Source organism: Anastrepha ludens, chromosome 4 (genome assembly GCF_028408465.1).
Source record: "Anastrepha ludens isolate Willacy chromosome 4, idAnaLude1.1, whole genome shotgun sequence".
Classification (NCBI taxonomy): Eukaryota; Metazoa; Arthropoda; class Insecta; order Diptera; family Tephritidae; genus Anastrepha; species Anastrepha ludens.
Genome location: NC_071500.1, coordinates 121790117 through 121802720, shown reverse-complemented (window position 1 = coordinate 121802720; position 12604 = coordinate 121790117). Strand labels below are relative to the sequence as shown.

At 37.6% G+C, this 12604-nt stretch overlaps 1 protein-coding gene across 1 annotated transcript; it reads right to left on the bottom strand.

The window, feature by feature from the left end:
* Nucleotides 1-3544: 3544 nt before the first annotated feature.
* On the bottom strand, nt 3545-6870 carry LOC128862433 (uncharacterized). Its single transcript, XM_054101042.1, has 3 exons — nt 6679-6870; nt 6507-6625; nt 3545-6438 (listed from the first exon to the last, which is right to left on the bottom strand). Exons 1-3 carry the CDS (start codon nt 6768-6770, stop codon nt 3686-3688), a joined length of 2964 nt encoding a protein of 987 aa, XP_053957017.1. The 5' UTR covers nt 6771-6870; the 3' UTR covers nt 3545-3685.
* Between the last annotated feature and the right edge of the window lie 5734 nt (nt 6871-12604).

Genomic DNA, 12604 nt, shown 5'->3' with positions numbered 1-12604 from the left:
CGAATATCTACCACTTTTCAGCATAAGACAGGTATTGGCAATTTGTGTAACTATCAAATTTCATAAACTTAGCTTTTGTGGTTCCGGAGAAAATCGATTTGAAATTTTTAGTTTATATAGAAAATCTCACGCCTCTTTTCCAATGCCTACCACTTTTTACCATAAGTAGGTACGATATATACAATTTATGCGTTCGCGCCAAGTTGGAGCTAAACTGGTTTTGGAGATACATTAGTTTTCACATTTTGGTCTATAAGTCAGATGCCACACCCCCTCTATATCGGGGCTAAAATTTCGGGAAATCGAAATACATATACTTTATTGAAACATGCTAACGGTACACTCAAACAGGTACAGAGGCTTAAATATTTTAGTTAGGCGTATGATAAAAATGCTTTGAAATCAAGTCGCGCAAGTCTGCGAAGATTTGGAGGCGATATTTGGAGATGCTTCGAAAAATTGCGTTTGTGATCAATCCTGGCTCGCTACTGACCTCGCTCGTTAACCAAAAACTGTTTCCTCTTAATTTAGGGTGGTACATAACGATGTATTCATTGAAATTTTCGCAGCTAAAACTTTCCCTACTCCGACTATATTATAACGGTGTCTCTTGCGACACAGGACTCTATCATGGCACACTATTGAGTTCCCGTATGCCTAATTGAGCAGGTAGGCGTGCGATCAAATTAGAAACGCCAACGACAACAACAACTAAAACAGCAACACCAAAATAACGAAGATCCTTGAATAGAGTAGGCAGCTCGCTTCGTCGTGCATACAAGATCTCGTGGTAAACGGACGATGAACAAAAGCGTCTACGGAGAACCTGCATTTAAGTCTAACAAACCATGTGATAAGGCAAGGCTTTCGAAACCTTGGCGTACTCTAGAAGAGAAACTGTAATGGAATGCTTGAAACCACCGAGTTTGCCGAGCAAAAAATTTAGATGCGAGCTTAAAAATTGTATTATCATTTTATTAATATTTTCTACGGTTCAAGGGAGAAACAAAGAGCAAGCTCATTTGCAACCCGAAAACTGAAAGTTCTCAACAATGTCACTCACAAATTTTATCACAATCACGGCTCTTTTTTGTTCCCCTGCAGCATTCTAATCATCAATCCGAATTTGTTGATAAACGAATATACCAGCTTCCTCATATTGTTCAACGTTCATCGGTCCGGTTTTTAGTGATTCTCTCGGGCTCTCTATTTTCTTTTTGTTATGATTTTGTTGCCCCCTAGCTGAAGGGGTTGCTTCGTGATTACCATTCGGAAGTGCATAGGTTCGAATCTCCGTGCATGAAACATCAAATAGTAGAAGAAGTTCTTTCTAATAGCGGTCGACCCCGACAGGCAATGGCAAACCTCCGAGTGTATTTTGTAATAAAAAACCATTTGCCGTTCGGAGTCAGCTTAAAACTATAGGTCCCTCCATTTGTAGAGCAACATCAAGACGCACCTCACAAATAGAAGGAGGTGCTCTGCCAAACACCCAAAAAGGGTTGATTTCTGAAAGCCCATGCCAATAATCTTGAGATCACCGCAGATCATCTATTGTTTCACCTAATACTTCATTTTCTCAGAAACAAAATATGTAAAATACGTAGATAACAGCTTCCAAGCTCAATAGTCTGGCAATATCGGTGCAGTATACGAATTCCATGAATTCATTATAGGTAAAAACACGACACGGCGTTTTTTTCTAAAATATTCTTCTCTCTTCTCTAGAAGCTCATTAGCTTCTTCCGATATTCTTAACTTTCTTCCTAAGCCACTCAGTTGAGCTTGGGAAAATCTTTGACATGTTTGCTCGTTGTTGTTTTTGGTGGTGGTGGTGTTGTTGTTGTTGTAGGGAATGCTTCTGAAGTGACAGTCCTTGGGTGGATATAAATCCGGGTCGTTTCGGTTACGTAGAACAGACGTTTGCTCCTCGCTTGCACTGGCTTTTTCGCTTTAAATCTCACTCTCCAGTTGCTCGGAATTTTCTTCTGAACTGGTGTAATACTCATTATATGGGATGATACTTGCAAGTCGCATTTGAATTATTTACAAGTTTAGGAAGACCGACTACCGGTTTCGTCTGGAGGGGATCTAAAGTGGGAACGCGAACTCTACTGGGCCACTCTGACGTATTAGATTTAATGGCTCACCTATTAAAGTGTCGTTAAACAAATTTCCCAGGACATGATTATTCAATAAACTTGTATCCTGACTAACTTACGAGATTAGAACCCTGGCAGTCAAAAGAATATATAGGTTACCCTGCAAAACATTAGTTTTCAGCTGAAATGGGAAACACCCATTCCTCCGGAATAAGAAGGTACTCTCTTACACCGCACAACACTAACCACCTCTCATATGCCACCATAAGCCCACTCTTCTAACACCACTTTCGCTCTGATCAAACCTATTCTGAAATGGATAATTGAGAGGAGATGGAGCGAGAAACAGCTTGGAGTCTTTAGTGACAGTCAGGCTCTGGAGAAAGCAAAGCAAACCTCAAAGATTGCTCAAAAATGTAAGAACAAGTTTAATTCTCTTGCTTGGACTTATATGGGTTCCAGGACACCGCAGAGGAAATAATCGGAATTGGTTCTTCAGGAATCATTAATTATATATATATATATAATTGGCGCGTACACCCTTTTCGGGTGTTTTGCCGAGCTCCTCCTCCTATTTGTGGTGTGCGTCTTGATGTTGTTCCGCAAGTGGAGGGACTTACAGTTTTAAGCCGACTCCGAACGGCAGATATTTTTTATGAGGAGCTTTTTCATGGCAGAAATACACTCGGAGGTTTGCCATTGCCTGCCGAGGGGCGACCGCTATTAGAAAATGTTTTTCTTAATTTTGGTGTTTCACTCTGTGAATTCCGAATGGTAGTCACGCACCAACCCATTCGGCTACGGCGGCTGAATTAGATCAGCGATTATATATGAAATTTACATAAAGACTTTTGTGACAAGCCCGAACCACAAACTGTCGAACTTTCTTCTAAGTATATTTTCAGGTTTGCCAAAGAATCTGTCTCTTTCTTTCAATCACTTCGCTCCTTTCCTCCTTGACTATCAACTGTTTTACTTTCCAGAGCTTCGAATGCAATCGGCTTTTCAGCCTGAGTGTTTTAGGAGTTACCATTCTCTCGGTGCTTCTTGGCTCACCTTTTTCAAATTTCAATTTCAAACCCTGTCGAAACAGACCTTATTCGGGGTCTACCGTTAAATGAGAGGACTTCACTGCGCTTAGCAGAGTTTAGTGATCTGCTACAAAGGCAACATTCCCGAAACTCCGATGCCCGGTAGGCGGTTTTACGCTACCGGAGTGCCCCGAATTTATCCGGTCAAAGGGTGGCACTGCAGCAGCATTCCAAAAAATATATTGAGAATGATTTTTACTGCTACAAGAACAATAGACAATCCTCAGTCAATCTCAATCGCTCTATAAGTGAGCCTAGGGCGTGCCGTTTGGCTAACATAATAAATTAATCCAAAGTTAACTTCCATACAATCTTTTTAACTAGTGCCACACAATCATAAATTTTCTATTATCCATAATACAAAATATTATCATTTATATAGAAAAACAAAACAAATAAATTTATAAATATTTATAATAATTATAAGTTTCTTATTCTCATTTTTTCGTAGTCTCAAATTCTTGTAAATCACAGGATTTTGGGATTTTAACTTTAGCAATATTGCCGGCAGATTTCGTCAACCAGTTTCTTTCGACTCTTTCTCAAGTTACCACGTATCTTTTGCGAGTCAATAATGTAGCAAATGAGATCATGCAAGTTCTCGAAGCACAACAGTCCCGCTGTACCACAATTGAGGTCCAGATGTCGGAAGCGATTCAAATTACATGTACAACCATCGAACAAGAAATAAATTTTATGATAACACGTACGACCACGAAAGACGACATAATTGCCCCATGATGTCATTGTGAGTACACGATCGGCGCATTTGAAGCCGGCACGTAATAGCTTACAAATGCTCTCATAAGTGCCGCTCTCCGAGCCAACAACGGCCATATCGTAAGCCACGCACGAATAGCCTGGATAACTGTTTGGCTTGCATGTGAGTGCGTTTTGGTCCGCTCCGCCATGGCGATCGTCTTGACTTCGGCCAGTATGACTATAACGATCTCTACTTGAACGATCTCCGTCATCACCATATTTATCGCGCCTATCACGATCGTCACGACCATCACGGCCGTCACGACCATCTCGGTCATCACCATCCCTCCGCGTAACAGCACCCTCACCGCGTGACAATTCACTTGCAGTGCGTTTAGACTTATCTTCATCTGCGTTCGCGGTTTTCTCTTTTTCCTGACCATCTTTGCTTTTACCTTTATCTTGGTCGATTTTCTCCTTATCTTTCCTCTCCTTCTCAGCTTTTTCCTTGTCAGACCTTTCTTTATCTGATTTCTCCCTATCACTCTTGCCTTTGTCACCTTTTTTCTTCTTATCTTTTTCTATATCTGATTCATCGTCTTGCGATTCGCCTTTCTTGCCCTTTTTCTTTTTATCCTTATTTTCTTTGTCCTTCTTGTCTTTGTCTTTCTCCTTGCCTTTATCTTTCTTACCCTTTTTATCTTTCTTATCCTTATTGTCTTTATCTGTCTTTTCCCCTTTTTTCTTGCCTTTATGCCCCTTTTCTTTACTACCTTTTTTTTTGCCTTTTCCATGATCATCATCGGCACTTTTTCCTTGACCTCTTCGCTTTCCCCCTTTGCTCTTCTTTCTTCTTCCCTTACCATGACGATGACCATCACCACTGGAAGATGATTCATACTCGCCAAGATCTTCTAATCCACCTTCTTCCTCCTCTAACTCTTCTTCGGACTCTTCGGTCTCACTTCTATCAGGCATATCCATCTGTACTATACCGGATGTAATATCTTCCTCCTCTTCATCATCTTCGCCCATATCGAGTTTGCATTTCGTCTCATCTTCCTCAAAGCAAAGTGTCTCATTAAGCGACTCCACCTCAAAATCTTCATTGAGAATTGGTTCCTCCGGAGGCGGAATACCTTCCTGTAGCCACATTTCTATGTTATTGATTTTAAGTGCGTGCACGGCAAACTGCGTTGTGCGGTTCGTCTCCAAAAGCATCTGAGTAAACACATTCAAGAATACTTCCAGTGAGTTAAACATTCGTAACGTTGCGCTCTTCTTCACTACCGCTCCCTCCTCTACTTGGGGCAAACCCTCAACCCGATGGCGGTAGGGATCGAATAAATAAAAAAACTCTTCCTTTTTAAAAACGGCATAAATATTCTGATCAATTTGGATCAGTAAGTTGTTGTCGCCAACATCAAAACTACTAATCAAAGCTCTTTCTAGCTCGCTTTGCTTGAAATTGGGCACACACTTCCAAGTGCCGGTAAACTTACGTGGTGTGAGGGTATATCTAGCTTTGAATTGAGCGATTTTAAGGCGATTCGGAAAACGCTCGATATCGATCGGCTCTTTTGCCTGCAGGCATTGTTCCCAGCAACAGACGCAGACATTCACACCATAGCAAATTATCCTATCGACCATTTTCTCATTCCATGTAGCTGGATGGTCAATCTTGGCGGCTAACAAAGCTGCCACACCTACTGGCAGAGCGCTACGCGTACGTATTGGATCGCGGCTGTTGCGTAAGAGATGTGTTTCCGCTTTCAGCACAGCATAATCGTCGTTAATCACTTGGTATTGATGTTCGCGCTTAGCAAAGTCACGACGTATCGTCTTGCCATCTGTCCCTTTCATCTTCACTATTTTAAGTTCCCGCAAACTGAACGGATCGGTGGGTTGAACGCCAGACAAATTGTTTATCAAATATATTACATTATCTAGCTCTTTGAGACAGATCAGCAATGCCTTGCCATTCACCTTGTCCGTTTCTAAATCGTCTAATTTGCGGCCATATAAGTCCAATACAAAATAGATGCCGCGAGAACGCCACACCATTTTATAAGTGCCAGCCACCTTGATAAGGCAAAATCGATGCTTAGAAAAAAACTTTTTCATCACCATTTTGAAATTATCCATTGTCAAATCCGGTATGTGGCCTTCCTCCGCGGCGCTTGATGGCGAGCTTAACGTCAATTTTTCAGTTAATTCCACATGAAATTCGATGCCATCTACAGTATGATATCGCTTGATATGGCTTTCCAATTGAGAATAGATATGCGCTGGTGATTCGAAGTCATGCTCTTGACTCTTCTGCTTAGTCAGCAAAGCTTGACCTTCTTCTATAAGTTTATCTAAAGTTTCTTCAGTCCATTGGCTTTCCGGTGTTGTATAGACTTTCATTAATGCCACCAAAGATGTGGCATAGTGATGAGCATGTACATCTGGTGTGTCCGACTTCATAGCAATGGTGGCTTGTAAGACACCAACTGGTGAACCCAAAGAATTCGCATTACTGCTTGCCCTACTCCACTTCCCTAGAGTTAAAACGCATCAAATTTAGTTGCATAGGAAAAACAATCGGAAATTGGATTTTCGAACTTACGGGGGCTGCAAGCCTTGGGATCTGGTCCAGGAGCATTAAGGTCATGCTCACCAAAAATACTACACATTTTCGGCCCGCACAAGCAGGTCGAGGTACAAGGTGCTTCATAAGATTTACCACTATAGAAAACCCCTTATTACGAATTGTCAGCACACATAAAACTTACACTTACATTGATGGGATGGGTTTCCGATCGCAGGGTGGACATCCTGGTGAACAGCAAATTCCACCGTCATTTCCTCCGAGATTATTATCCTGGTTCATTTTATTTACAAGAATTTTAGAATTTTGTTTTTTTAATATTCTGCGATTTTTTATTATAATTTATTTATATTTTTAATAGAATTTTTATTATTCGTCTAAGTTATTGACAACTTAGAAAAGGATTGTTAAAATTGAAATATTTGCTTGTTTTTGTGTTTAATATTTATAAGCTTAAAAAAGGCTGTTGTTTGGTTCGAGTTTTATTGCATGGGGTCAATATCATGCACATAATTGACAATTTCAAATAATATTGTGCGGAGAATTTTTTTCTAATACATTTTTTTAAATTTAATTATAACGAACAACTAACATAAAAATTATAATATATTCTTCAAGATGGTGCCAAGTACAATCATTTACACATTTCATATTGAATGTAAAAAGCTTCTGCAAAGGTCTTCGCTCATTTCGCTCAAATTTTACTCGTGAACTACAATAGATTCATGCTCAAACTGACGAACAAAGTTTTATAATTTTTTTCACAGAAATTATGGAGGAAGCAAAACAGAAAAAGTGGTATTAGAGGTGCTAAAGTCAAATTTTTCTGATCCGATTTGCATAAATGGGGTATCGTTGGAAAGGTTATAAGTCAGATAGTATTTTAGTTTAATTATCTTCATAATTTTTCTCACAAAATATGTTTTTAGAAAGCTCTACTTTTTAATTTTCAAAATTTCATTCAATATTCCGAATATCAATAAAATATTTAAAAAATACCTATTAACTATGATAATTTTCCGAGATGGAGTTTCAAAGGCGGCAGAAGTTAGGATTGTTTGAAGATGCAATGCTAAAAAAATTATTATAATAAAAATTGCCCAAGAAAATTACACGCTTTCTAAATTTGTTTTTCAATTGGCGCGGGTCGATTTTGTTTTGGAGACATCTGTCAAATCTTTTGTTTATTATTCAGTTGTTTATGCCAAATCATCATGGCAAGCTACACGATTGAACAGCACGTTCAAATGTTCATTAACGCAAAAGTTGCGCGCATTGCGCCCATTTTTCGGTAGACGTGGTGGTCCTTCCAATTTCTTATGGCCCATATTGAACCATATGGACCTAGACGGCATGTGGTTCCAGCAGGACGGCGCTACGTGCCACACAGCAAACGCCATTTTATTCCATTTCAACATCTACCCGCCCTTATTGAAAAACCCTTTATAAAACTTTGACAGGATTTTCTTTTAAATGTTTTAATTTATTTCCCTTTTATTATAATTATTATTTTTTAACTAATAAATATTAAACGACTACAAACAATACATATTTTTTCGAGTAGCAGAAAAACGTATTCTGTACTAAGAAATAGTATAATAGTATTGATTTTTTTTAAGAAAATTCAATAAATTGTCATCAAAAATTTAAATATTTTTCATTTAATTTTGAAAATTTCAAAATTCGTTGAAGAAGAAACCCGTCTATGATTCAATTATTAAAGTGGCATTAGAGTTTTGACACTCCCTTACAAAAGGTTGCTTTTAAGGAGGGTGGAGGCAGGGGTAAAAATTAAATCCCTTTCGCTAAAAGTGCTAGCAAAAAAGAGTTTTTACCTAAATGGAAACAAGCGGTTTAAAAAATTTAATTTAAATTTTAATTAATATTTGAATGTAGATAACATATTTTATAGGCAATGTAAATATACATACATATTTCATATATGTATGTCCATATTTATGTCGACTATCGTTAATTCAAACCTGCGATATTTTGAACCTCTCATTAATTCAAAGTTATCACGAGTCCCCTACAAAATCTCTTTATATTTCGAATTATGTAAATTTTTATGCACTCGGTAATTCGATCGAAAAAATCATTGCTACGACGCGGTAACTCGAACTCATATGGTCAAACCCTCGACAATTCAAATTTGCAAAGTTTCTTGGTGTGTTAGAAAGAACTTTGAATTTAGGACTCCCCTGGAAATACCTAAAACATAGGCACATTTTGACGCACGCTTCCTCACGAAACGCTTCGTTGGTATACAGATTAAAAATTTGTATTAAATATTAGTCCTAAAAAGTATAAATTGACGATTGCTGAAAAGAAGAAATTTATTGAAAAAATAGAAGAAGGTGAGAAGAAAAGCGATGGCGAAATTTTATCTGCGACAGATACGAATGAAAAGAGCAACGATGAAGGTGGAGACGATATATCAGAACCTTTGGCAGAAGTGTCAGTTAAGGTAGCAAGAGCCTTATTAGACACCTGTAATTTACAAAGTTTTTGTCTACAAAACGACACTGGTGAAACAGCATATTAGGCACGTCTTGATGTTGTTCCGCAAATGAAGGGGACCTACAGTTTTAAACCGACTCCGAACGGCAGATATTTTGTATGAGGAGCTTTTTCATAGCAGAAATACACTGGGAAATTCGCCATGGCCTGCCGAAGGGCGACTGCTATTAGAAAAAACTTGTTCAATCATTTTGGTGTTTCATGTACGGAGATTCGAACGTACGCTCTTCCGAATGATAGTCACGCACTATATTTATTAGCGGAAATTGCCAAATCTGATATTAACACAAAAAACTGTTTCACTTAATCTAAGACAATATTTTTCGAACTAATTTTTTAATTTAAACCCGAACGCGAAGTTTCACCAATATGAAGCTATTATGGTAATATAACTAAGTAAAATAGGGTCCTAAAGAATTCTTTCATAGAAGAGATGGATTCATCATAAATTGAATTTACTAAAAACAATCTTTACTGTGCTTTGCCGACGTAAGTTTGGAGTTTTGACCCCCAAGTCCCGATTCTTTTTACAATCCTAACTACTTGACAAAATGAATTATTATCATATTTAGAGGACTTTTTTGATCACGAAGTTTTTTGTGTACATTTTGATTCATGTATAGTTTGTTTGTATGTTTTGGAAAAAGCTTCTTCACTTCATACAGCCATGGGCAGGAAGGCTAATTGGGAGCATGCTCCGTCAACCTCAGCTTCCTACAATGAAACCAACAGTATATTCGATCTCCTCCTCATGCCCACTATATGTATCTCCCTATCGTATCTCTTTGAGAAATGTTAGCTCGTTGCAAAAAGTTAATTCGTTCAAAATCACCTCATCATCAGTAAAAGAGGTTTTTTTTAAATTCTCCACTGATGTGTAAATTAGTAAAAACCACTCGGTTTCATCAGTGAGCACGTTACCACGAGTAGCAAAACTTGCGGTGCTGCAGGTTGTTATTACTTACCTTATAGTACTTTCGCAAACTAAATATATTCCAAATGCACTGGACTCAAATTGTCAAAAAAATCCACTGTTGTTGCACGCATTGTCCCAAAAAAATGCTCAATAATGTCCTGATTTAAGGGGACCCGGTGGTCTAAAAATTTCAAAAAATTATGTTTTTTTTTTTTTGATATTTCGAAAGTGTACTTTAAGAATATACTGTGAAATTTTCATGCGGAAATTCCCAATATTATAGCTTCTACAGCCCATTAGCTAGGTAGAGAGCGATCCGCGCGCTCCTATACCTTAAACTTTAAACTCATTTATCTCGAAACGACTTTTTTAGGCACGGCGGGGATGAAAACAAAAAAACTATTCAACCGAATCACTTGAAATTTGGATATGTTGTTCACAACATGCATCGCTATCGTTGGAACTAGAATCATAATTTTATTTAAATAATTTCCTATTTTTTAAACTAAAAAACTAGTGAAAAAACCGATTTTACGAACTTTTTTTTCAAAAATGCGCCTTTTTGTCAATTTTTCATTTTTTCGATTTGTTCTAGTTCCGACCATAACTGCACTCTTTCTGATTAAGAATCTTCTCGAATTTTGTGTTTCATTTTTCGAGAGGGTCATCTTCAGCGGCATTTTTAGAGCGAATTGTGGTTACTCATAACCACACCATTTTGAAAACGAATTGTTATTCCTACAAATTTTACTTTTCCTCCATTTTTACTCAAAATCTCTAGATTTAACAATCCAGTGTTTTGCCAGGGAGCCAATTTGTCAAGAGGGAATGAGAGAGAGCGTCTTACTAAGCAAATCTTTTATTAGGCGCCTTCGCCACTCTCTATGCTCGATTAACTTGACGAACAATTTGCATGTGAAAGCAACAGCAAAGTTATCGAGTAAGGTTCGCCGCTAGCAAGAAAAGAAGAGCCCTATTGAATCATGAAACCCGTCAGTACCGATGTGATTGATGGCAAAAAGGCACGAAACCATGATTCAGTCAATTCAGTGACAACTAAAATTTGGCACTACTCTATTGTTGCATTTTGAAAGTAAAGAGAAAGGGGAAGAATGTGACGCCCTCTGTGAAAATGATAGTAGAAAGGTAATAGAAATAAATAGTACGCAAAGTAAACAAAAGCGGTGAAACACGTTTCATAAATTCCTGCAAGTTTGCAATATAAAGGGTTTTCCAATAAGAGGTGTTATTTTGATATTCAAAGAAAAATGCTATTTTGTAATATAAATGATCGGATGTTTATTTCATTATAAAGAGGAAGGTATGCCGTTAATAGTGGAAAATAACATCAGGCAAATGACCACCACGACCACGCTTACAGGACAATATCCTTTTCATGAAGTTTTCTATAACCGAATTGCAAAGTGGCTGTTCTATGTCCTCGATAGCCTCACGAATTCCATCTTTGAGTGGACCCTGGGCTGTTGGCGTAAACCTTCTCTATCAAGTGGCTCCAAAGAAAAAAGTGACAAGGTGTTAAATCGCAAGATCTCGGTAGCCAATTGTGATCACCTCTTCGAGAGATAACACGGTCCGGTAACTTTTCCCGTAAAAGATCAATGGTTTCGTTGCTTGTGTGGCACGTAGCGCCGTCTTGTTGAAAATAAACGTTGTCCAGATCAATACCATCCAATTCCGGCCATAAAAAATCGTTAATCATCTCTCGATAGCGATAGATAACACCTGTTATTGGAAAACCCTTTATTTGGTATTTTAATAGTAATATTGAGGAAAGCATATAAAAGTATTCTTTCTTAGTTTAACTAAAGCGTTTATTATCAGTGCTAAAACTGAAAGATCTCTCAAATTTTTTTTATTTTTTTATTTATATTGTATGTTATGTATAATAATTTCAATTTTGATTGTATTTTATTCGAATAAAATTTTTGGGTCAAACCTGTACAGAAGAGAAATTCAAAACTATATAGTTACCGTGGGGACTCTAAGAGGAAAACCGCTTTTATTACATTTTATATGCAAGATCACAGCAAGATGCGTTCACGGGGTTATCTGAAAAGTTATTTGTGATCAAATATCTCATTAAAAGTCAATGACCAATAATTATCTATTCAATTTATACAAGTTGTATATGTTTAAGAAGAAGAAGTATGTGTTTACGATTATTATAATTTATTTATTGAAAACTATTTAAAAACAAAAAGTAGTTAACTTGTGAAAAAACTACGTTTGGTCATATATTTAGCGCCGGTTTAATAAGAGCCTATCTTTCTTGAAACACTTGTTAAAAAAGCTTCTTCACATCTTCATCTAATACAATATTAACCTGAAATAGCCGCCAGCATTTACAGTTAAAGTTCTATATCTCCGTAAGTTTTCGTCTGCTGGGCTTAAATTTTGTATACAATATTAAGAAAAAATGGAAAAAAACCAAACTCGGTTTCTGGTAAAAATCCGTAAAATGCGCTTAAATTCTCACTAGTTCCAACTTGGCGAGGGAAACCTTTCTTGTAAAAATAGTTGTACGCGTTTGGTCCAGACAAACGCAATGCCATTGCCAATGCAATATCGTCACATATCCATTGGTGCTTTTCCCCATTATTCTCTAATTTTCGGACTTGCCTTTCTGTGAAAATTGAGCGTTGGCCCTGACCCTGGGCAA